The sequence below is a fragment of the Falco biarmicus genome, chromosome 2, assembly GCF_023638135.1.
Source record: "Falco biarmicus isolate bFalBia1 chromosome 2, bFalBia1.pri, whole genome shotgun sequence".
NCBI classification, from domain to species: Eukaryota; Metazoa; Chordata; class Aves; order Falconiformes; family Falconidae; genus Falco; species Falco biarmicus.
Window position 1 is genome coordinate 2,730,175 of NC_079289.1, and position 22,595 is coordinate 2,752,769.

At 50.2% G+C, this 22,595-nt stretch overlaps 4 protein-coding genes across 5 annotated transcripts; 1 reads left to right on the plus strand and 3 right to left on the minus strand.

The window, feature by feature from the left end:
• Positions 1–3,862: 3,862 nt before the first annotated feature.
• LOC130145170 (olfactory receptor 51I2-like) lies at positions 3,863–4,875 on the plus strand. Its single transcript, XM_056329748.1, is given in 3 exon segments — positions 3,863–4,254; positions 4,256–4,520; positions 4,522–4,875. Coding segments are annotated over 3 exon segments (1,011 nt in total).
• Positions 4,876–6,494: 1,619 nt separating this feature from the next.
• LOC130145173 (olfactory receptor 51I2-like) lies at positions 6,495–12,966 on the minus strand. Its single transcript, XM_056329750.1, has 2 exons — positions 10,970–12,966; positions 6,495–9,213 (listed from the first exon to the last, which is right to left on the minus strand). The coding sequence occupies exon 2, from the start codon at positions 8,990–8,992 to the stop codon at positions 8,027–8,029; it is 966 nt and encodes a 321-aa protein (XP_056185725.1). The 5' UTR covers positions 8,993–9,213; positions 10,970–12,966; the 3' UTR covers positions 6,495–8,026.
• Positions 12,967–13,361: 395 nt separating this feature from the next.
• Positions 13,362–16,767, minus strand: LOC130145178 (hemoglobin subunit epsilon). 2 transcript variants are annotated; one of them, XR_008820396.1, is made up of 4 exons: positions 16,625–16,767; positions 16,293–16,515; positions 14,914–15,116; positions 13,362–13,977 (listed from the first exon to the last, which is right to left on the minus strand). XR_008820396.1 is itself a non-coding variant. In XM_056329755.1 (3 exons), the coding sequence occupies exons 1-3, from the start codon at positions 16,714–16,716 to the stop codon at positions 14,988–14,990; spliced, it is 444 nt and encodes a 147-aa protein (XP_056185730.1). In that variant the 5' UTR covers positions 16,717–16,767; the 3' UTR covers positions 14,864–14,987. The 2 variants fall into 2 exon arrangements, 1 of the variants encoding a protein (XP_056185730.1); XM_056329755.1 differs by lacking the exon at positions 13,362–13,977 and having other exon boundaries at positions 14,864–15,116.
• Positions 16,768–20,403: 3,636 nt separating this feature from the next.
• On the minus strand, positions 20,404–22,122 carry LOC130145179 (hemoglobin subunit beta). Its single transcript, XM_056329756.1, has 3 exons — positions 21,933–22,122; positions 21,594–21,816; positions 20,404–20,643 (listed from the first exon to the last, which is right to left on the minus strand). The coding sequence occupies exons 1-3, from the start codon at positions 22,022–22,024 to the stop codon at positions 20,515–20,517; spliced, it is 444 nt and encodes a 147-aa protein (XP_056185731.1). The 5' UTR covers positions 22,025–22,122; the 3' UTR covers positions 20,404–20,514.
• Positions 22,123–22,595: the final 473 nt, after the last annotated feature.

Sequence of the window (22,595 nt, forward strand, 5' to 3'; positions counted from 1 at the left end):
CACTAGATTGCCTCTTCTATTATTGCTGTCCAGGAGGTTTCAACCACTGTGTCATGAATCTTGGCATAAAAACATTCAGTCCAGCTTCTACACCACTGGGAGAAGGAGAGTTCACCCCTCCCAGCAGTTGAACTCTTCACTGTTAAAATTCCTTCGCTATTAAAAAAAATATCCTCTCATGGTGAAAATTGTTCCACTATAAGCCTGAGTATCTCCAAAAGATCTTCATGCGGTGCTTTCATTATTTGAAAAGTGTTCCCTGGGCTGTGTGATGGTATTTAAAACACATGTAGAAGTAGCACTTAGGGACATGGTTTAGTGGTGGACTTGGCAGTCTTAGGTTTATGGTTGGACTTGGTGGTCTTAAAGGTCTTTTCCAACCTAAATGATCCTCTGATTCTATGGGAAGGTGGTCACATGGGAACGGTGACTATCCTTGCAGAAGGAAATGGTAGAATTCAATTTTAAGGCTTAACCCTTTTTTTTTGTGTGTGTGTGTGTAAAGGCAAAACCTACACTAATCTTATGCTAGCAAATTCCAACAGTGCCATGTAAGTGTAAACCCTTTCAAAAATATCAGAAATCTTCATTGATGTGATTATGTGGAGTGATTTATCAGAGAGATCATTGCTAACAGGATTGTACTGCATTAATATAAGGCAACTATCCTAAAAAAAGTGGCAAACATGTTTTACAAAATCACTGCTCTGTATCTCAGAAAGGTAAGCAGCAGAATGAGGTGAAGGTCAGGCAACCAAACTCAAGTTACAACATTCAAGCACATTACAGACCCTTCCTCTATTTTTAGTGCAAACTGAAGAGCACTAAGGGATGGAGAGGAGGTCTCTGACCTGGCCTGGTGTTTCTTGGAGCTCTCTGTCTTCTTGAGCAGCGCTGACTATTGTGGCCCCCCATGAGGAGTCTCCCACCTCTGCTCTCTCTCCGTGAGCTGGATGTTAGAAGGCAAGCATGAGGGGAGCCCCAGGAAGAGAGCATGCACTTCTGCTGAAGCAAAGCAGATGTGAGGCTGCAGGCAAAATGGGAAACGACTGGGTTTTGGCACCATTTCAGTAGAATACTGAAATTTCAACTCAGTGCATACTTTTTCTTCAGATAAAGCAGAAGTAGCTTTTCACGGACCACAGGCAAGAGGCAGGGGAAGCTAAAGGAGGAGAGAATTGATGGCAGTTTGTCTAAGAACTGGTCTCCGAGCACCCACTTCATTAAGCAGTGCACACTCATGAAGAATTCCTAAATGGTTCACACTTCTTGTGGACTGATGCTGACCCACCTCCACTCTGATGAGGTAGAACCCCCATTTTTCTGCAGGGTCCACAAAAAATGTGTTTTTCATTTTCATGAAGAACATGGGAGCTACCCTCATGACCCATGCCCATCCATTCCACCATACTGCTGCCTCTAGTGGCAACGGGAGGTTGCTTCCAAGAGATGCCTTTTGAAAGCAAGAAATAGCAGCAGGGGGTCGCTACTGGCCACATAAGTGCAAAGGTGGCTGGCTGATGCATATTGCTTTTGTGACCTGTGAGTTGTGTGCATACACACCATCACCACCACATAATGCCAGATACTCAGCACAAACAGCTTAGGCTCCCACTCGGGATTCCCTCCTCTGTAAATAAAGCAAGCTGGCTGTGACATCTGGAGCATTGCACAGTATGGATGGGGTGGTTGCTGGGGTGGGAGGGTGTCAGCAGTGCCCTCCAGTCAGTGCTAATGCTGCATGTCAGCTGCCTGGAGAAAGTGGTGGGAAAGCCAAGGAGGTCTGTATCCAAACCAGGGACACAAGCACACATTCTCAGGGGGTGGGTGTGTACAACTTTGGGCTGGTGCTTTGAAATCTAAAAGCAATGCATGGTGCAATTGCTGAAGAAGGCCAAACCTGAATGTTCTGATGGGCAGCGCAGTATTTTCAGGAGTTTTACCCCTGACAATGGTGCCTGAGGCCACAGCTGACGGGAAAAGGACATTTTGCCACCATCACTCTCTCCTGTCTGTAGGTTCGCATCTGTCCTTCTCATCCCTACGGAGGGTCTCTCAGGAAGGTTTCCTCCTCTTGGATGTCTCCTTGTTGAAGCCAGAAGCCAGAACCACATTCCAGTCCTCCTTTGACTTCACGCCTCGTTTCTAGCCCTACTTAGCCATTCCACAGTAGCCTTCCACTTGACACTGGGTTTCATTCCTGATAGTCTGTTTGCATCATCTCCTTTGAGACAGTGGCTCACTCCAAAAAAAACCCCAGAAGCAGCAGTATCCAGTGAGCCTGGGACTCCCAGGGGATTTGGTGAAGTGGGGATATGGAGACGTGTTCACTGGCAGCCTGGAGGCAAGATGCTCAGGCAGCTCATATTTGACTATTGCTCCATATTTAAGGCAAAGTGATCTGTTATTTCTGGGCTGCTTTTCCCCTGTTACAAGTCTCCGGTTTGATAATTTCAGAGAACTATGCCAGTATTACTACAATATTACTGTTCAGGTGATTATTAAAAGGAGGATGTGCATGTAATGAGGAGCTTGTTACCTCAGCTCAGGTAAAGGAGCTCAGACCCTTTTCTTGTTGATGGGGGCCTGTACACACCATTTATCTGACCAAGCTAGACATCAGGGTGAGACAAACTGCCTTCTGACAGTGCCTGTTCCCCAATGTGCCTCACAGGGCCCAGGCAACCACCTGAGATGCTGATCCCTATGCAGCAGGCATCTGCACACAGCTGAGGGGACAGCGACCTGTAAGGAAGAACAAACAGTCCCTGCCTGTGTTACAGCTTGGCAAGGTGGGCAAGTAAGACTGAAATCTTCTCTTCTCAGCATGCAGAAGTGGTTCCTGTGCACCACAGGGAGCTGCTGGAGCTGTCCTCCCTGCTAGAGGGTCATTTGGTTGTTGTTTATTACATTTACAATGCAAAGCAGCACTTGTGTTTGCACAGACAAGAATATCTGAGTCCCACATCTTTCACTCTTGGGCTAGCAGATGTTCACAACACTGCTTTATGGCAACATGCTGGTGAATGCTTGTTGGCTGGATCCTGCAAAATGTTGCTGCACTACATGGGTTCTCAGCTGTGCACAGCTCTCAGATGCAGAAACCACTTGGTGCACAGGCACTTATGTCAGGTCTTTGCTGCCAGGGTTATTTTTAGGGAAGGAAAAGATCACCAAGTCTGATAATCATTCACAGAAAGAAAGAAAATTGAGGTGCAAAAAAGTAACAAAAAAAAAAAAAGAAAGAAAAACATCTGAAATGAGGATGAAGCTCACAACCGGCAGAGAAGACATGCTCTGAAACGCTAGCACGGAAGTGATGTAGAAAGCTCATTCATGCAGTACTGGAAGCCACGCTCAGATATGCGGGTGAGGGAGTCACCTGGAAATGTCAGAGCACAGGGGTAGGTATCTGCATGGTGCTCCTTTGTCTTGCTCTTCTGCAGGACAAGGAAACGCCAGAGCTAGGGCGGGTGAAGTCCCTCTGTGACTCCCGAGTCCAGATGTGGGCTTTCTGTATGAGATACAAGTCTGCTTTCAGCCTTCACCCAGGATGCCAGCTCCTAAGTCTTTTTGCCAGCTGGTGCCACACAGTCAATACACTATCACACCTGCCAATCTAGTAAAACGTTCTTTGGGTCCTGGCATAGAGGTGGCCATAATTCAGCCATCAGCTAGGTACTGTGTCCCTCCATCTCCACAAGCTTTCTAACTTTTAGGAGCTGTAGTTCTCCGTGGCCAGAACTGATCACAAAGGTAAAATGCCCTCTTGCTGTCTCAGCAAACTCAGAAGTCTGGGTCCCTATGGTCACTGTGAGAGAGACGTAAAGAACGCTCTGCTTTATGGTGAGATTACTCTCTCATGTTTTCTGTGACTTCTTTTGTAGGAGTGGGAACTACTGCTTGGTCTTTGATAGGACGAAGATGCTGCACTAGGAAAATGACCAGCAGTATCTTCCTTATACCTTCTACCTTCCTTCTCACAGGAATCTCAGGAATGACAAATGGGAATGTGTGTCTTACCATCCCCTTCTGCTGTATGTATGTCATTTCGATCCTGGGAAATAGTGCAATCCTCCTTGTCATCAAGGCACAGCACAGCCTCCATGAGCCCATGTACCTCTTCCCGTGCATGCTGGCTCTCGCAGACCTTGATGTGTCTCTGTCTGGTCTCCCCACAGTGCTGAGTGTGTTGCTCATTGATGCACACAAGATTGGGTTTCATGCCTGCATCTCCCAGATGTTTTTCATTCACTTTCTCCATCCTGGACTCTGGGGTGCTGTGGGCCATGGCCTTCGACTGCTCCATGGCCATCTACAACCCCTTGCAGTATGCATCCATCCTGACCAACCCCAGGGTAGGTGTCATCTGGCTGGGGCTTGCCGTCAGGAGCCTTAGCCTCTTGCTCCCCTTGCCAATACTTCTGAAGAAGCTGTCGTTCTGCCAGTCCCACATGCTGGCTCACTTCTGTTTGCACCCCAACTTGCTCCAGCTGCCCTGTGAAGATATCAGGGTGAATAAGCATGTATGGCTTATTTGTCCTCTTGGTCACCTTTGGGCTAGACTTGTTGTCCATCATCCTGTCCTACATCATGATCATTAAGACTGTGTTGTGTATTGCATCCAAGTGAGAGCGTCTCGAGTCCCTGGACACCTGCATCTCTCATATCTGTGCTGGTTTGATTTGTTATATCCCAATGATCGGCTTGTCCATGGTGTACAGGTTTGGGAAATCTCCCTCTCTTCTGATCCGTATCTTCATGGCCAGTATCTGCCTCCTTGTACACCCTGTGCTAAACCCTGCTATTTACAGTGTCAAAACTAAACAGATCTGCAGAGAGATACACAAACTTCTCACTCCAAGAAGGCCCTGATGTAGGACACAGAAGACTCAAGAGCTTTTGCATATGGTAGAACAGTTGGTGAATAACAGTGCAGATGCTCTCTACTCCAGCCTGCCATCCATTTGAGTGCTGAGCATCCTGAACCTTTAACCTTTATGCAGTTGGTGAAGTCTACCCTGTTTCGAAGCCCACAGCATTTTCTTTGCCGTATAAAGGGGTGTCACAGTATCTATAGTCTCGGATGCTTTCCTGGTCAATAGTGCAGGGTCTGTAACTGCCTGAGGAGTTGCAACTGCAGCCTCCTAAGCTAATGGCCCTTCTGGTCAGACAAGGAAGACATAGCAATGGGGCATGTCGGGATAAGAGTTATCTGCCTTCACCATGGTACTGGGTCAGCTGGACCCAGGGGTCCTGTCAGAACAAGGGAGCTGATCCTCCTGGCCAGCACTGCCTAGGGATGGATCTGCATGGGAAATATAATGCTAACTAGAGGTGCTCAGCCATCTCGCCTCTAGTGCAGCAGCATGCACTACAGCACAGATTACATATGTGCAAGAGGTGTTTAAGATGAAAGTCACCAGACATTTCCCTTCCCTAGGACTGTAACCAGCCCACTCCAGGGTGTTGCAGGCTCACAGCAGCTGGGATGGTTCACCTGCTCTGCCTGGACCAGGGACTTTCTACAAGGGCATGTAGTGATAGGACAAGAGGTAACAGTTTTAAACTGAAAGAGGGCAGACTTAGGTTAGATACTAGCAGGAAATTCTTTGCTGTGTGTGTGGTGAGGCACTGGCCCAGGCTGCCCAGAGCAGCTGTGGGTGCCCCATCCCTAGCAGGGCTCAAGGCCAGGCTGGACGGGGCTGGGAGCAACCTAGTCTGGTGGAAGATGTGTCCCCCCATGGCAGGGGGGTTGGAACCCCCATGTCAGGGGGTTGGTCTCTTCCGGCCCAAACCACTCTGTGATACTGATTCTGTGACCAGCAACCAAACGCCTCAATGCGGACCCACAATGGAAATGGAGCCTGTGCAATATCATTGCAACAGCACCCAGCTCACGATACCATCAGGGCATAACAGGAGCGGGATTATACACAAAAGGGTTCAGGTCAGATCCCCAGGTGGTGTGAGTAGGTCCAGCTCAGCCACCACACTGCAGCTCCACCATCCTGTATTACAGCAATAGGAGAGCCAGCTCCCACTGGGGACCCCTGAAACGAGGTGCTGCCATGCGCACTGTGTGTTTAATGCCCTACCCCCCAGTAGGAGATCTGAGCAAGACAGAGCCTGCAGAAGAGTGGCACAGATTCCCCTAAAGCAGATAGTTGGGGTTGGTTTCACCCCAGAATATCCTGCCTGCTCCCCATGCCTCCCTCTGCTTTAATTTCCATCTTTATGAATAGGATTGCTTCAGCATAGGGTGAGAAAGCAGAGAGGCGAAGCAGTGCTATGCACTTAAAACTATTGATAGCAGTGCTGGTCGCAGCCTTGCTGTGCACAAGGCTGTACATTGAAGGCAGCGCCTTCCTCATGGTCCTGAAGCACCCACCATCTCAGGATGGGCTAAGAAGAGCCCAAAAAAATCCCGTTTTCTTTTTTTCCCTTACAGAAAGCTGTCATTACTGAGAACAACCAAGGAACACTGGTATGTACTGAAGCCTAAATAGGCACATGAATACCCAAGGGAAATGACAGAAAACTAACAAAAAATGCCCTGTGTACTCCAAGTCAGACCATGGACTGAATGGCCATCAGTGCTTTACAGGCTGATCAGATTTCTCAGATGTGATCCAAACAACAGAAGCCGCCTGCCTCAGGCTGAGCCCTCTTCCTAGGGTTTCAGGGTTGAGCACTGAGTTTGACAAACAAGCTTCATGGCATTTCCCTGTCTCTCATAGCAGCCCAGGAGAACTATCCACAGATGGATTATGTATACATACCACCATGCAGCAAGAGTTTCCTCAAACTCCTTCATTTTAGACCCACTCGCATGGGACTTGTGGTCCAAATAATAGCTTACTCATTCAGGTGTTACCAAGTGTCATGGTGGTTCTGTGTCTGTTGGGGCTGTGGTACCCTCAAAAGCTTGTTAGGGCAAAAGGAAGCACACCATCTATGTGGAGCCAAGAATTTATTGTCATTGCAATTAAATTTTTAACAATGTTACAAAACTACAGAAGACAGTTGCTGTCAGTACCTTGGCCGACCTAGTATCATCTGCAAGCTGTGATCGTTCACTGTGCGCTCCCTCATCCAGGTCACTGATGACAATGCAGAAAGAAAGGAGTTCTGGCAGAGATCCCTTGGGGAGGACACTGCTGAGTCTTCTCTGGACAGAAAATGGCCTACCCTTACTTAAACCCACTGTTCATCCCTTGAAGAGAGTTTCCTCCAATCCCCCTACAAAGTAATTTCATTAAAAGCATTTAGTCAAAGGCTTTGGGGCATCCAGGTGTATTATGGCCATAGGATCCTTCCAGCTGGAGCCCCCCTCACAGAAGTCCAGCAGAGCACCAAGGCAGGATCTCCCCTTGCCGTAGCCTGGCTGGCTCCACCACAGCTTTACCCCTAAGTGTTTACCCTTACGCTTAGTGACTTTATTCTTTATCACAACCTCTACTGTCCTACCAGTGAGAGAAATCAAGGCTACTGGTCAGTAGGTCTCAGGAACCCCATGGAGCCCCTTTTGCAGGTGGAGTTGAAGGGATGCTCCGCCCTGCAGCACCATGACCATTTGCAATAGAGTGCTGCACCCTGAACAGCAGCTCTGCAGCTTCACATCTAAGCTTCTTCCAGACTCTCGGGTGAATGATATCTGGTTCTGGGAGTTAGTGATATCTAAGTGATCTTTCTTTGATGGAACACTTCCTCCATATTTACTTTGAACTGATCAAAATCCTCTAATCCATTTGCTATGAAGACGGTGCCGGGTATAGAAACCCCATGGAAAGAATTCCTGAGCTTCTCTGCTGTGGCCTTATCACCCATGAGTACGCTTCTCACCCTTGCTCACCTGTTTCCCAGACAGATTCCTGCTTTTGATGCATTTAAAAAGTGTTCCTCTGACAGTTAGAGCATCCTTTGCAAGGTGCTCATCCCATTAATTTTTGCCTTTCTTAAACTCCTGCTTATGTTCCATCTGTCATTTCTTGTGGGAATTTCATGTAGGCAAGCTTCCCACTTCTCAATGACTCCTGGGCTGCTGGCCATGGCCAGGCCAGGCCAGTCTTGCACACAGGAACCTGAGGAGGCCTTTGCGAATGGGCTTGTTTTTCATGCTGTAGATGATGGGGTTCAACATAGGCGGGACAAAAAGGTAGATGTTGGCCATGAGCATCTGGCTGAAGGGTGCAGCATTTTTCCTGTACCGGTGTATAAAGGAGAGGCCAGCCATGGGGACATAGAAGAGAAGAACAGCACAGAAGTGAGAGACACAAGTGTTGAGGGCTTTGGTCTGCTCCTCTCTGGAGGTGATGCCCACCACGGCCTTAATGATCATGCTGTAAGACAAGATGATGAGCACTGAGTCTAGGGTGATGAATAGCACCAGAGTTAGGCCGTACAGGCTATTCAGGGTGGTGTCTGTGCACGCCAGCCGTATCATATCCTGGTGCAAGCAATAGGAGTGGGATAGCACGTGGGACCTGCAGAACGGCAGTCGTGTGAGCAGGCAGATGGGCGGGAGCGCCATCAGAGAGCGGCAGACCATCCCCAGCCCAATCTTTGCAATCCTGGCACTGGTGAGGATGGAGGAGTATCTCAGCGGGCAGCAGATGGCCATATAGCGATCAAAGGCCATGACCAGAAGCACCGAGGATTCCATGAAGGAAAAGGCATGAATGCAGAACATCTGGGTGAGGCAGAGCGGGAAGCTGATCTCTCCAGTGCCAAACCAAAAGACACGCAGCACCGTGGGTAGGGTGGACAGAGTCAGGCCCAGGTCTGTGGTGGCCAGCATCGAAAGGAAGTAGTACATGGGCCGGTGGAGCCTTCGATTGGCTCTCACGACCAGCAGGATGGTGCCATTTCCCAGCATTGCGATGAGATACATCAGGCAGCAAGGGAAGAAAACCCAGTGCTGGAAGTGAGCCATCCCAGGAATGCCAGTCAGCAGGAAAGTCAGGGCATGGCTGCTGTTCCCTGGGGACATACTTGCCCCACCTTGATGCTCTGCCTGGGTTAAAGCCCCTCTTTTTATTAGTGTTTCAAAGTTGATGCCAGGTTAGATTTCACAAGGCAATGAAAATGAACGGTTCACATGAAGATCTCATTTCTTTTCTCCTCCTTGAAGATGTGCCAGAGCAGAGATGAGCACTTTGATGTGCCAGTTCTGTCCTGTTTCTTGCTTTATTTTCTCCCCAGGCTCCTCCCCTGTAATGTCAACAGTAACATCATTTATCACACAGGGGCTACCTCCATCCCAGGACATTGCTATGGCCTCTCCTCTCAGTTGCTGTACGCAACATTGCTGTCCTTCCCTGGCACTCAGGTCCTGGTCTCTGCATCCATGTGGGTCCCTCTTCAGCTTTGTTTTTGCAGCCTCTCCCCTCAGTCCCCAGCCCCTTCCCCACCTCTGCTCTCAGTCCCTGATGCACACAGCCTCACCCCATGCACTTCCATGCAGGACAAAGCAGGAGGACAATGGTCCCTCTGACCATCCTTGCTTCTCTGGGCAGCCCTCCCCTTGCCCATGGGCTGTTGCAGCAGATGCCAGATGCCTGTTTCCGCTCCCAGGCTGTGCCTCCAGCCTGTTCTCTGTCCTTACCTGCGCGTACCATCTTGCCCAGCCAGCTCCCTCAGCTTGCTTGCTGGATGTTCAGCCTTCTCCCTTCCACCCTGTGCAGGATGCCCTGCCTGGAGCTCTGCAAACCACCATCCCCTGTCTGCCTGCTGAGCTGGGACCGTGGCTTGGCTCTTGGCAGATACGGTCCTGCTTGTCCTTCTGTCCTCCACCTGCACCCTTTGCTATCGCTTAACCTGCCCTTCAGCAGGAGGCAAAGGGGAAAAGCCCGCAGCTTTCCCCTTGGTTTGCGTCTGTGCAGCACCCAGCATCGTGGCACTGTGTTCCTTGACAAGGGTCCCTGGGAGCTACAGAAGCAGCAGCAGTTACCAGAATTTATCTGTCACCCACTCTGAACCCTGAGGGGACACGCTCACTCCTGCCAGTCTACATTTGGTAAGGCATTGGCAAATTTAGGACATTGTTGTTTCCCTCCACTCCAGAGATTATTTACTGTTCTAATTGTTGTTGCTGTTAGTGCAGTTCTTAACGATAGCACACCAAGCTCTTTGAAGTGACAGGTATTCCAATTGATGTCTGTGTTAGTAATATACACAAGCAACTGTAATTCTTAGCAGAAATGTTGTTCTTACAGTAACAGTTATGGGTAAAATTAAGCAATGTGTACACAAAGCCAGCTCTCATTTCTTCTACAGAACTGTAGCCAAGGGCTTCCAGTCAACAGCCCACAGAGATCTCAGGGAAATACAGTGCTATGTGGAACACAAATCATAAAAGAAAAGCAATGTTTAAAGGGCTGAAGCTCTGAACACAGGGACAGTACTTTTTGGGGTTGGAAGTAAAAAAAAAAAAACCCACCAACAAACATGCTGTTATAAAATGCTCATCTAAGGAATTTGCGCTCCATCTGTCTATGTAAACAGGGAATGTGGCATTGCTTAAGTGGAGGGTTTGTGGCTAAAGGCAGGACTGTGCCATGAGAAATTTAATTGGTCTATTCCCAGCTGCCCCACTTGTGCTGGGGGTGCACAGGGACTTGAGAAGGCACGCAGCCAGGACTGCAGCTGACCAACAGCATATTCCATACCAGATGACATTGCGCTCAGCCATAAACCTCGGGGGGGGGGGGGGGGCTGTTCGCTGAACATTGTTGGGGTTAAACCACAACAAAGGAAGAATGATGGGTGCATGGGTGGGTGGATGGATGCATGGATGGAGTGTGTGAAAGAGCTGCAGGAATGCACAGTGACAGATAAGCAAGCTGGCTGTGAACCAAAGCTCCCTTTTAGCACAAATTCTGAACTGAAAATGTCCCACCCAAAATTAAAACATCAGTGATGAAGCAAGGCTGGCAGGGAAGTGCATTGAGCCTTCAGATGTCCTTACCTCTGTTCAGCTGAAGTCCTTACACAGAAGATGCGGAGTGAAAGGGAACCTTGCTTCTGCCCATTTCACATGCAGAGGAAGCTGTCTGGTTTTGTAATGCCTGTGTGAAATCTCAGCAGCAATGGCAGTCACCTGGGACCTGCTGCAGGGGCTGAGGCCATGAAATGCAAAACAACTACACAGTCCAGGAAGGCAATGGTACTCCCATTTGTACCTTAACTGCTACCACCCTGGCAGCGGCACAAGGGTAAATACTACACGAGCAAAAACAAGGATCATAAATGTTTAGGAACTGGTGGTCAGAGCAGCAATGACACACAAAAAAAAAAAAAAAAAAAAAAGTTTCCCCAAGATTTGTCTTCCCTTTTAACATAGAACCATGAAGTAAAACACACCCATCCCTGGCAAGCCTTTCAGTGCAAAAGCTGTGCCTCACTCTTCTTCCTCTGTATGCTTGAAAAAGTTCTACCATGGCAAATGTTTGGGGAGAGAGAGTTGGGGAAGGGATGGGGAGAGGGATATGCAGTGCTCACAGGTGCAGCATGTACCAGCATGGGTGTAGGGTGAGCCTATATTTTGGCCATGCAAAAGCACTGTCATGTACACATTGCATTCTCAAACATCAGCAGTGGAATCCCAATAAACCCTCTTACAGATGGATACATTTTATTTTCCCCATCTTACGGACAGGGCAACTAAAACAAAGAGGGAAACCAGAAAAAGCTAATACCACTTTTTATTTACTTCTCAAAAGCTTTAAAACATCTTTTTCAAAATCAGAACAAGTACATTACCATTCATCCTCATTTCAAATAGTGTGGGAAAAAACAACAAACATTTCACATGGGTGGCTGAATTTTGTTACGATTGTATTCCAGTCCCACCAGTTCCAAGACCTGTCTTCTGAAATGCTCTATTATGCTGACACTCCTGACAGCATATTCCCTCTAGAGGAATAAAATCGTGCCTTACACTATATATAACCCCACCAGGGGCAGCACAGTCAGTGAAAGTATTTTTGGCTTGTGCTAAGAAGTGAACTGGGGTTTTTTTTTCTGCTCCTGTTATTTTGGTAAGTGTGGAGATCAAGACAGATTAAAATAATTCTACCTGAGAGTCCCCTGGTTAGCCTGCTCCTTAGGCTGACATTAAACTGCAAATAAGAATTCCTTAAAAGGCTCAGGGGGTTGATTAATTCATTGTATTTTCTAAGCTGGAGTTTTTAAGTTTCCATTTGCAAGCAATGTGCCACAGCATTTAACAAGAGGATTTTACTGTAGAGAAGACAGGAATGTTTCTCTCATAATCACAAAATGCACCACCACATTTTTCATTGTGCACACTCCATTAAGTATCCTAGCACATCTAGTCAACTACCTCTTTTTATTAAAACCTGTAACCACTGCAAACAATGTCTATTATGAGATAAATGTGCCCCAGCTCTTTCTTATGTGCTCCTTCACCCTCCTGGAGTCAGCAGTGCTTTTTTCCATGCCCCTTCATAAGCTGATGGCTCTCTGCCCCCCATGGAGGTGTGTGACCATGACAACAGGCATTAGGGGAGCCAAAACAGGGCTGACACAACCACAGAGGACTATAGACCTGATCATACCCTGTCTCCTTATCTCTTCTGACTGCCTGGTGACCAAGGAGTGCCTTGTCCCATCCCATTTGCCTCCATCTCACGGTGACCTGGCTGCCTTCCAGAGAGATGGCATTCAGTAGCATCTATGCCCCAAACCTAATTTTCTTCACCAAGGGTTCAGTTCTCCTCTTCATTTTGTTGTCCTCCATCATGGTCCTTGTGACACCTCTCAGCATTGCCTCCAAGGGCAAGGGACTGAAGATTGTGTGGTCTCAGTCTTCTTCATCCCAGAATATGGCTAGCCCATCCTGCACAGATTTGGGAAAGAGGCACACCTGTCTTACACGCTGTGATGGGCAACATCTACATGCTCCTCCCACCTCTCTTCAATCCTCTCGTTTGCAGCATCCAAACAGAGCAGACTGACCAGCAGGCTGAGGGAGGTGATTGTCCAGACTTGACCCTGCTCTGATGAGACACCCACCTGCCCAGCCCTGTGTCCAGCTCGGGGGCCCCCAACATCAGAAGGACACGGACCTGTCGGAGCGGGCCCAGAGGAGGCCACGGAGCTGGTCAGAGGGCTGGAGCCCCTCTGCTGTGGGGACAGGCTGGGAGGGCTGGGGCTGTGCAGCCTGGGGAGGAGAAGGCTGCGGGGAGACCTTAGAGCAGCTCCCAGTGCCTGGAGGGGCCGACAGGAAAGCTGGGGAGGGGCTTTGGGCAAGGGCAGGGAGTGGTGGGACAGGGGGGAATGGCTTGAAGCTGAGAGAGGGGAGATTTAGGTTGGACATGAGGAAGAAACCCTTCCCCGTGAGGGCGGCGAGGCGCTGGCCCAGGCTGCCCAGAGCAGCTGTGGGTGCCCCATCCCTGGCAGGGCTCAAGGCCAGGCTGGACGGGGCTGGGAGCAGCCTGGGCTGGGGGGAGGGGGCCCTGCCCCTGGCGGGGGGTGGGACTGGCTGGTCTTGAAGGTCCCTTCCAGCCCAGACTGTTCTGTGATTCTGTGAGTCTCTAACTTACAAAGGCACCTACCACTTGTTTCTTTATGGACCCCTTCAAACTAAGCCATAGGTGAGCAAAGCAAGCAAATGCCTTGCAAACTCAGACTGAACCACAGAACGGTAAGGGCACTCCAGGGATCTCTGGTCTGATGCCCTGCTTGAAACAGGGTCAGCACATGGGTTGCTCTGCTGTTGGCTGCACAGCGTTTCCAGGAGCTCAGTTCTTCTCCATATCCCTACAGATCTGGCACATAGGAGAAGCCTGCAGAATCCAGGTGAGATGAGGGCAGATTTTGAAAGATTATGGTCCAAAACAACTGTGTCCTCCCTGGTAACTTCAGAAACTTCTATCACAGCCAGGTCTCTGCTGTGCCAGATGCTGTAAACAGCACTGGTTGTCAGCCCCCTTGTGCAAGGTGTCTCCAGTCCTGGTTTAAGAAAAGATTTAAGAGTAAGATAGACACAGTCCTGGCTATTTTTATGGTGGGGGTTTTTTTTCTGTTTGGTATAATAAAATAGCTAAAAAATAATTGAATTTGTCACCTTTGTTCCAATGAAGGAATGACGAAGCCTGACACACAGCCTGGCTCCGTGCACCATGAAGGCCCCTCGGATGGGATAAGGAGGGCCAGGCACAGAAAAGCCCCAATACCAGCTAGTGTGGTGGGATTTTTTCGCTGGGTTATGCTGGGAACTGAATCCCCTTGGTCTGGACAGAGGGGGTCTTTGGGACTGTGGGTGCCTGGGGATGAGGATCTGCTATGTGCATCAGCATGAAAAATGCCCCCTGGAGAAGCATATCTCCTGTTAGACCAGCTGATACAGCTAGAAGAAGTGGACATCTCCTGAACCTCCCAAGAGTCAGAGTTGAAAGGTTTTCTCCTGCATCAGCTGGTCTAAAAGGAGATGGTCCATCCCCAGCCCTAGAGCAGAGCAGGGCAAGGCAGGCACCAGCTCCCAAAGTGCAGCAGCAGCTTGGCTGGCAACTCTGTGCTCCAGATGGTGCTGGCTTCACCTTATTTCACATTAATGTAGAGCGGGGAGACCAGATGTGGATTCTTCACAATCTCGCATTATTGCTATGGCCCTCCCTGAAACAGCCCCAAGTGTCAGGGCCCTTTGCATGGGTTTCATCTTCACAGGCACCCAAGCACGCACTAGCAGGGAGCACACATGAGACAGCACTGCAGAGTTAAGGAAACTGTTTGCAACAGCCCTTAGAAACAAGAAATGTACCCAAACATGGATGGCATTGTGTGGAACAGCACAAACTCCCCTGGCCCCCCTACTTTCCTAGCACAGAGACTCTGCAGACACAGTGCTGGAAAGCCTTTATTTGGTGGTTACAGCCTGTCAATACCCACAGGGCATCTCCTCGGGCTCAGAGGTGCTTGTGGTGGAGCAGGGATTCTTCCTTGCACGGCTGGTCCTGGGATGCTCAGTGGTACTTGCGGGCCAGAGCGTGAGCCACGACACCGACCAGCTTTTGCCAGGCAAACTGGCAAGCAGGGGTGAAATCCCTGCCAAAGTGGGAAGCCAGGACAATGATTAGGATGTCTCCAAGGAGCTGGAGGAGAAAGAGGAAAACAGACAGGTTCAGTGCTGCTTGAAGCATTGTGCCACTGCAGACCCCAGAGCAGGGAACTGGCATCCCTGAACTGGGGCTGAGCTGTTGCACCCACAACCTCTCAGAGAAGGCTCTGTGCTCCTGCTTTTCACAACTCCACCAGCCCTACCCTGTCCTGCCATGTCTTTAGCTCTAAACAGCTTCTTCCTTCATGCAAACTCCCTGTCTCCCTGGTTTTCCTGCTGCAGACTTCCCTTGGTCCCTCTCCTTCCCATCCCCCACCAACACCACCCTGTAACCCACAGGCTGCATTTCCCTTCTCCTGACTTCTCCCTGAGGCTGGACTTCCCTACTGAAAGGACTCACATGCTGCACACACCTCGTCTTTCTCCTCAGCTCCTCTGCCTCCTATAAGTGACCCTCAGGCTCCAGGGCTGCTTATGGCGACTGGCTCACTCCCCATTCCCTGAGACTGCTACAACAAAATCCTCAGTCGTTCCTTAGAAATCTCTGGGATTTCGAAAAACAGTATTTGCTTCAGTCTTAAAAAAAAAAAGGAAAGAAAGAGCCTTGAAACTATTCCCCACCATTTTGGGGATGCTAAAGCAATTTGGCCTGAGACCCACCCTGCAAAATGCTGTTCTGGGTTTTTTTTGGGTTGTTTTTATTTTTTTTTTAAATTCTTTTTCTCCTTTATATGTAAATGGAGAAAATTATCCCTTTCTATTTAAAACTGTTGGAGGAGCAGGGAGTGTCCCATCCAGACAGGCAGCCCATTCGCTGTGCTTTTCCGGCACGCTAGCCACTCATCTTGCTATAGGACCTATGATTTCCTTAAATGCTCTTCTTTGCTTCCCTCTGCTTCCAACTCCTCCAGCCCGTGCTGCACCTTCCCTGGGGTTTGTTTCTTTTGTCCCCGACCAGATCTCCTTCAGGTAACAATCTCCCCATCACTGTGATGGTACTTAAAATGGGACTTTTTACTGTGAAAGTCACCCACAACCTTGCGAAGAGTCCTGCACAAGCTATCACCATGCTTGGGTACTACAGAGGGACTCTGTTTCCATAAAGCACCCTTGGACAGAGTTGTTGGAGGAAATACCAACCGTTTCAAAGCAAAATCTGACTTCTCCCACCCGAGGTAGGGAAGGGGCTGGGACTGCAAACATGTCTCACCCTAAAGTTCTCAGGGTCCACGTGCAGCTTCTCACAGTGCAGCTCAGACAGCTTGGCGTAGGTCGACTTAATGTTGTCCAGGTTCTTCACAGCTTCCCCAAAGGAGGTGAGCACTTTCTTGCCATGGGCACGGACCTTGGGGTTGCCGAGGATGGCGGTGGGGCTGGAGAGGTTCCCAAAGGAAGCAAAGAACCTCTGGGTCCAGGGGTAGACAATCAGCAGCCTGGGGAGAGACAGAGGGACACAGACACAATGTTAATGCTCCCAAATGCAATTGCCATGGTTTGTCTATCCAGGGTGCAGCTGAGCAGATGCCTGGGAGATGGACCTACCTGGCCAGGGCCTCGGCACCGCATTCCTCCACATTGACCTTGCCCCAGAGGCTGGCGATGAGCTGCTTCTCTTCAGCTGACCAGTGCACCATGGTGTCGGGCAGGCGGCTTTGCTCAGAGCGGCAGGACACAGACCCTGTAGCTGAGCTGCAGACCCCCTGGAGGTTTTTATCCCCTGCCAGCAGCTCCTCCCTGTCCTGCGCTGTGGGGTCATTGGCTGGGGCTGGCTGGGGTGGGGGTCCCCAGAAGTGGTGGAGCAGAAGGGGATGGCCAGGGTGTGGCATCCTGAGAAGGGGCCCCTGGTTATCCTGAGCTCAAGAGCTTTATCCCTTCCCCTCTGTGCAGGCAATTCTCTGTTTCACCTACCAGATGTGAGCCCCTTTGCAGAGAAAAGACTGCACAATCCACTGTGCAGTAGTCCACTATGCTTTATCATGGATGAGGACCTTTGGAGAAGGGCATGTAGTGATAAGACAAGGAGGAATGTCTTTAAATCGAAAGGGGGTAGAATTAGATTAGATATTAGGAAGAAATTATTTGCTGTGAGGGCGGCGAGGTGCTGACCCAGGCTGCCCAGAGCAGCTGTGGGTGCCCCATCCCTGGCAGGGCTCAAGGCCAGGCTGGACGGGGCTGGGAGCAGCCTGGGCTGGGGGGAGGGGGCCCTGCCCCTGGCAGGGGGTGGGACTGGCTGGTCTTGAAGGTCCCTTCCAACCCAACCCATTCTATGAGTTTATGATAAGTGCATGGGACTCAGTGGGTGAGAGCCTTGTGCCTTGGCTCTCCCAAATGCTGGACTCTGCCTTGCCTTAGCCTCTATCAGCAAAATGATGAATGCCCCTGCCAAAATGCATCCTGTGGCAGAGCAACCTAGAGGGATTTGCCACCAGGAAACTGTGTAGATACCTGTACTGCAGGAGGATTCCAGTGTCCTTGCACCACCAGCAGCTGTGAGCAATGCTGGAGTTGTCCAGAGGATGCTCAGGCTTTGCAGCTGAAATCTGTATTAACCCTATTTTCCTCCTCCTGTAACAGAACTTGACCTGTTTAGTTTACTTATCCCTTTTGGAGTGTGAGGAAGCTCATCCAAATGTTCTCCCCTCAGATGTAAAAGGACCACCTAGATGCAGCGCTGCTGGACAGGGAGCAAGTATTAAAAAGGATCACCCTTTTCATCCCATTTCTGCTTTCATCCACATCCATAAAAGGCAGGGGAAATGGGCTTTGAACACAAGGGTTTCCACTTTGGGATCTCCTTTGTGTTCAAAAAGCAGCAAAAAGCTGTGTCCAACCTGGAGGAGCCCAGGGCCTTTCCCTTCTGAACCTGACCTGACAAGGTTGCTGTATTTCATGTTTCACCCCACGTTCAGCCAGGCTGTGCCCAACCTCCTTTGGCAGGAAGAGATATTTGTGCTTCATGTGAGTTGCTGTCCTGGGACACCCCTCAGCACTCTGCGGGCAATGGACCTTTGCCAGGAGCCCTTACATGATGGTGGGGGGGCTCTCCTGATTTATTTTCTGCATAAAGCCCCAATAAATGCTGTCCTTGCTGAAAGCACACGGGCTTTGATCCTGATCTCAAGGCACCTAGGGCAATCAATCCACTGTCTCCCTGGTGTTTTCCATAGGATTTGGATTGGGCTACGTAAGAGGCACTGGGTCTTGTTGGTCTGGGGGCTGGGTAAGATGAGGGGCATTTGGATGGCCAGGCTGCAGTGGAGCTAAAGACCTGACAAAGTTCCTGTCTGGACATCAGGGCTTGCCTTCCTCCATGTTCCTCCTGCCAAGTGTCTTCAAGCCTTTTACTGCAAATACACGAATGGGAGGGAAGTCAATTAAAAGAAAGAAAATACTGAGGGAGATTTTCAGCCTGATAATATCTCTTTACCCTTTTAGTTGTAGAGGTTTTTTTCAATGGAATAGGGATGAGTAATCTTCATTAGAGCTGCCTACATCTGCCTTTTCTTAAGGAAACCTAATGCATGAGGGCTGGTGTGCTGGAACATGATGAGAAATCAAGCTGAGCACTGCCTGGGTGCATGCATGGGGGAGAGAACACACAGGCAAAATGCCACCGGGCTGCTGCTGGTGCCCACCCTCCTGCACCGCCTTATCACGCCCCCCCCCCCCGCCCCCAGGACCTGTGGTGCTGCCAGCACCGCACTGCACCAGGCATCGCCCGGGCGGGTTATCAGTTCCCACATCGGCCATCACGAAGGAGACAAAATGGGAGCAGGCAAAACAGCATGGGGAGAGGACATCCCGCAGGATCTATTTGCTGTAGGGACATGAACCAGGGTGTTACCCCCTAGCTGCAGCTGGGGCTGGGGCATGAAGCCACGGGCAGTGCCAGTGGGCACTGTACTGGTCCTACCCTGCTGCCAGGTGCAGGGAATGGAAACCCTCGTCCCTGCTCCTGGGAAAGGGTACGCCAGCAGGAACCACAACAGTGGGAAGAGCCCAGCCCTCCCTTGCTGTACTGACATGTAGGATCTAACCTGAGAGGTATGCTTGGCTCATTTCTACCCCCAGACACCTCACTTGCAGGAGAACACCAGCTTGTTCAAATAATTCAGTCATTTCTGCCTAAAGTCTATGAACAATCACGTTCATATAAAAGTTTATGAATATTTATCATGAAACCTATGAAAAACCATGTAAGAATCTGTTTCTTTGTGACCCTGGTCTCCTGACCAAGACACCACACTCTGTGCCTGCCCTGACTCCCTGCAGGGAGGAAAAAACCTCTGGGATTTACTACAAATCATCTTCTCACCTTCTCAGAGTCCTCCTCAACACCAGAAACAAAATACCTTTTCCTTCGAGTAAGGTGTGTGAGAAGGGGCATTTATGGGTCACAGAGGGCTTTTAATACCCTCCAGTGGGTCAGGGACAGTGAGTGGGATGCCCATAAATGTGGATGAAGCTGGGATAAGACACAGTGTAAACAGAGTGTCAGAGACACGGGGATATATAGGTATGCCCTTTTTTCCCTTTAAAAATAAGCATGTCTGTTCAGCTAACCGTTGCTTTTACTGCATCATGCTCAGTTCACACAGGGCAGACAGTGCTTCCCACACCAAGAATAAATGCTACCCTAGAGACTCCTGCTCTGCAGACACTTAAAACACCCAAAATGCTCTGCATGCGCTGAGCATCGATTGATACTCGCATCCGAAAATTATTAATAGTTGCCACTGTTAGCAGGACTGCCCTTCCCTCTCCCCTCCCCTCCCCCCCCCCCCCCCCCCCCCCCCCCAAATTGCAGAATGGGTGGTGCAGGGTGAAAAAGCATAAACAAAGTCTGGACAGGTTTTGATAACAAAATGTTTATCTAAAACCTACCCCCACCCAGCTGGCTGCTTGGCCAGTATGAGTCAGCTAATTTCTTGTAGGCTTTATGCCAGGAATGAGCTAGGGTAGATTAAAGTCATCACTTTGTTTATTGTCCCTAAAAAAATATGAATTCCACAAGTTACCATTCCCTGCAAGAAAATACGCAGGTTTCACACTAAAATACTGGTGAGCTCCTCAGTGCAAACTTTCTGGTGTGTGACTACAGAGGCAGCAGGGCTATATCTACACAGTACTCTGTAGGCATGATTTCCAGAGGCAAATCCCCCACAAGCCTCCCAAAAAAACACAGAACAAAGGGAGGTGGCATTTCCTCGGAGGAAAATGCCCACTCTGCTCAAGCTTACACTTCAGTCCTCCTGCGGGTACCCCAGGTCCCCATTCCCCCCCCCCTCCCCCAGCCTCACAGGGACACACGGACTCAATGGGAGACTTCACAGGATGAGCTTTATTTGGTTGTTAAAAGCTGTCAGCCCCATAGTAGCATGTCAGCTGGTGCACAACACGCAGGATGCTGCTCAGGCTTTTCTGCCGATGCTTTAGTGGTACTTGCGGGCCAGAGCGTGGGCCACCACACGGACCAGCTTTTGCCAGGCAGCCTGGCAGTCAGGAGTGAAATCCTTGGCGAAGTGGGCGGCCAGGACAATGATCAGGATGTCACCCAGGAGCTGCAGGGACAAAAGCACCCTTGCGTTAGCAATGCCCAGGAGCCTGCAGATCCTCAACACAAGCACTTGCATTAGACCCAGGGAAACCTCCAGGTACTTTGTAGGCTTAAATATTTCCCTGGAGGTTTTTTTAAGATGTACCTTAAACTTGTTCTCTGTTTTTACTCTAAAGATTCAGGTTCTGCTACTGCTGTGGGAAAAGTAACCAAAAAGCCTCCAGAAATTCTGTTGATTAATTTTTTTCTTTCTCCCTTCTGGCTTTGTTTGGGAGTTTCCCCTGAGCAGAAGACACAGATGAGCATCTGCTGCACGGCAAGGATCCAGAACTCAGCACTGCAAAGTGACCTGGCACGAACAATGAGCTCATGCTAAGGTGGTGGTGGATCTCTGCCAGCACTGGTGACAAATGTCAGGGTTACTTCCCCGCTGGGAAACTCTCAGCTGCAGAGATGTGGGAGCCAAAGTTTTCTCTCTCCCTGAGTCCCATTCCTCTTTCACTTTTGGCATCTAGCCACCATGCCTTGCTCCTCACTCATCTCTCCTTTCTTCTGCATGCCAAGCTTAACTCTTGCTCCGTTGCTTTCTCCTTGGCTCAAACCTCTTCCTGCTCAACATCTGCTTTCACTTTACTCTTCCCCTCCTTTTCCACACTGAAACCACTTCCTCGCCTCCTTCCCATCTCCCATGCGTCTTTGCTTGCACCCTCCAGTCCACCTCTCCATAACTATCACCTCTCAGCCCCTTCGGTGCATTCTCACCAAGCTGCAGGTTGGTCCCTTCCCTCTCCCTTCCTCTCCTGCATCTCCCCTAAACCCAACCAACAACATCTCTTCCATTTGCACTGGTCTGTCTAAGGTAAATCCCTCACATGGCAGGGCTCAGGGTTAGAAGAGAAACTGCCCAGAGATGCAATGGGGAGGATGGGTCCCCCAGTCAGGAGCATGGCTCACCCTGAAGTTCTCGGGGTCCACGTGCAGCTTGTCGCAGTGCAGCTCAGACAGCTGGGAGAAGGTGTTCTTGATGTTGTCCAGGTTCTTCACAGCATCCCCAAAGGAGGTGAGCACTTTCTTGCCATGGGCACGGACCATGGGGTTGCCAAGGATGGCAGTGGGGCTGGAGAGGTTCCCGAAGGAAGCAAAGAACCTCTGGGTCCAGGGGTAGACAATCAGCAGCCTGGGGAGAGGCAAAGGGACACAAGCAGACACAGACATGTTAACGCTCCCAAATGCAATTGCCACAGTTTGTCTATCCAGGATGCAGCTGAGCAGATGCCTGGGAGATGGACCTACCTGGCCAGGGCCTCGGCACCGCAGTCGGCCACATTGACCTTGCCCCAGAGGCCGGTGATGAGCTGCTTCTCTTCAGCTGTCCACTGCACCATGGTGTCGGGTGGAGGATAGCGTGTGGCTGCTGGCAGGTATGGAGGAAGTCTCGGCTCTTGCTCCCAAGGGGATCGCACGCTGGTGACCAGCTCTCCCAGTCTCCATTTTTATATGCTACACCGGGCCCCTCCTCTTCCACATGCACCCCTCCATTGGCTGGGCCTGCGGGGGGGGGGCCCACAGCCCTGGCACCCCAAGGGAGGGGACATGGTGTCAGGGTGGGGCCCGGGGCAAGATGCCCAGATCCACCACTGGGATGGGCTGGCAGACTGCCCTCCCCCCGTCTTTGATTTCCAGCTTTGCAGCTCACTGATGACGAGTGGCATTTATCTCCATGCAAAGCCCAAGCACGGCACCATGCAAGACCTGCACAAGCCCTCAGAGGAAGCTGTGTGCAAGGATTGGCACCCCTCGGAAGGTGCAAACCACATCAGGCTGCATGGCTGCGAGGCTGAAGACTTGGACTTGAGGCTTGTTGGGTCCTCCATTTGAATGCACCAGCAGCGTGCAAGCTGTTTCTCTTTGTCCTCTTCTTGCAGGACCTGTCAGGCTTTGGGTTGCCCTCATTCT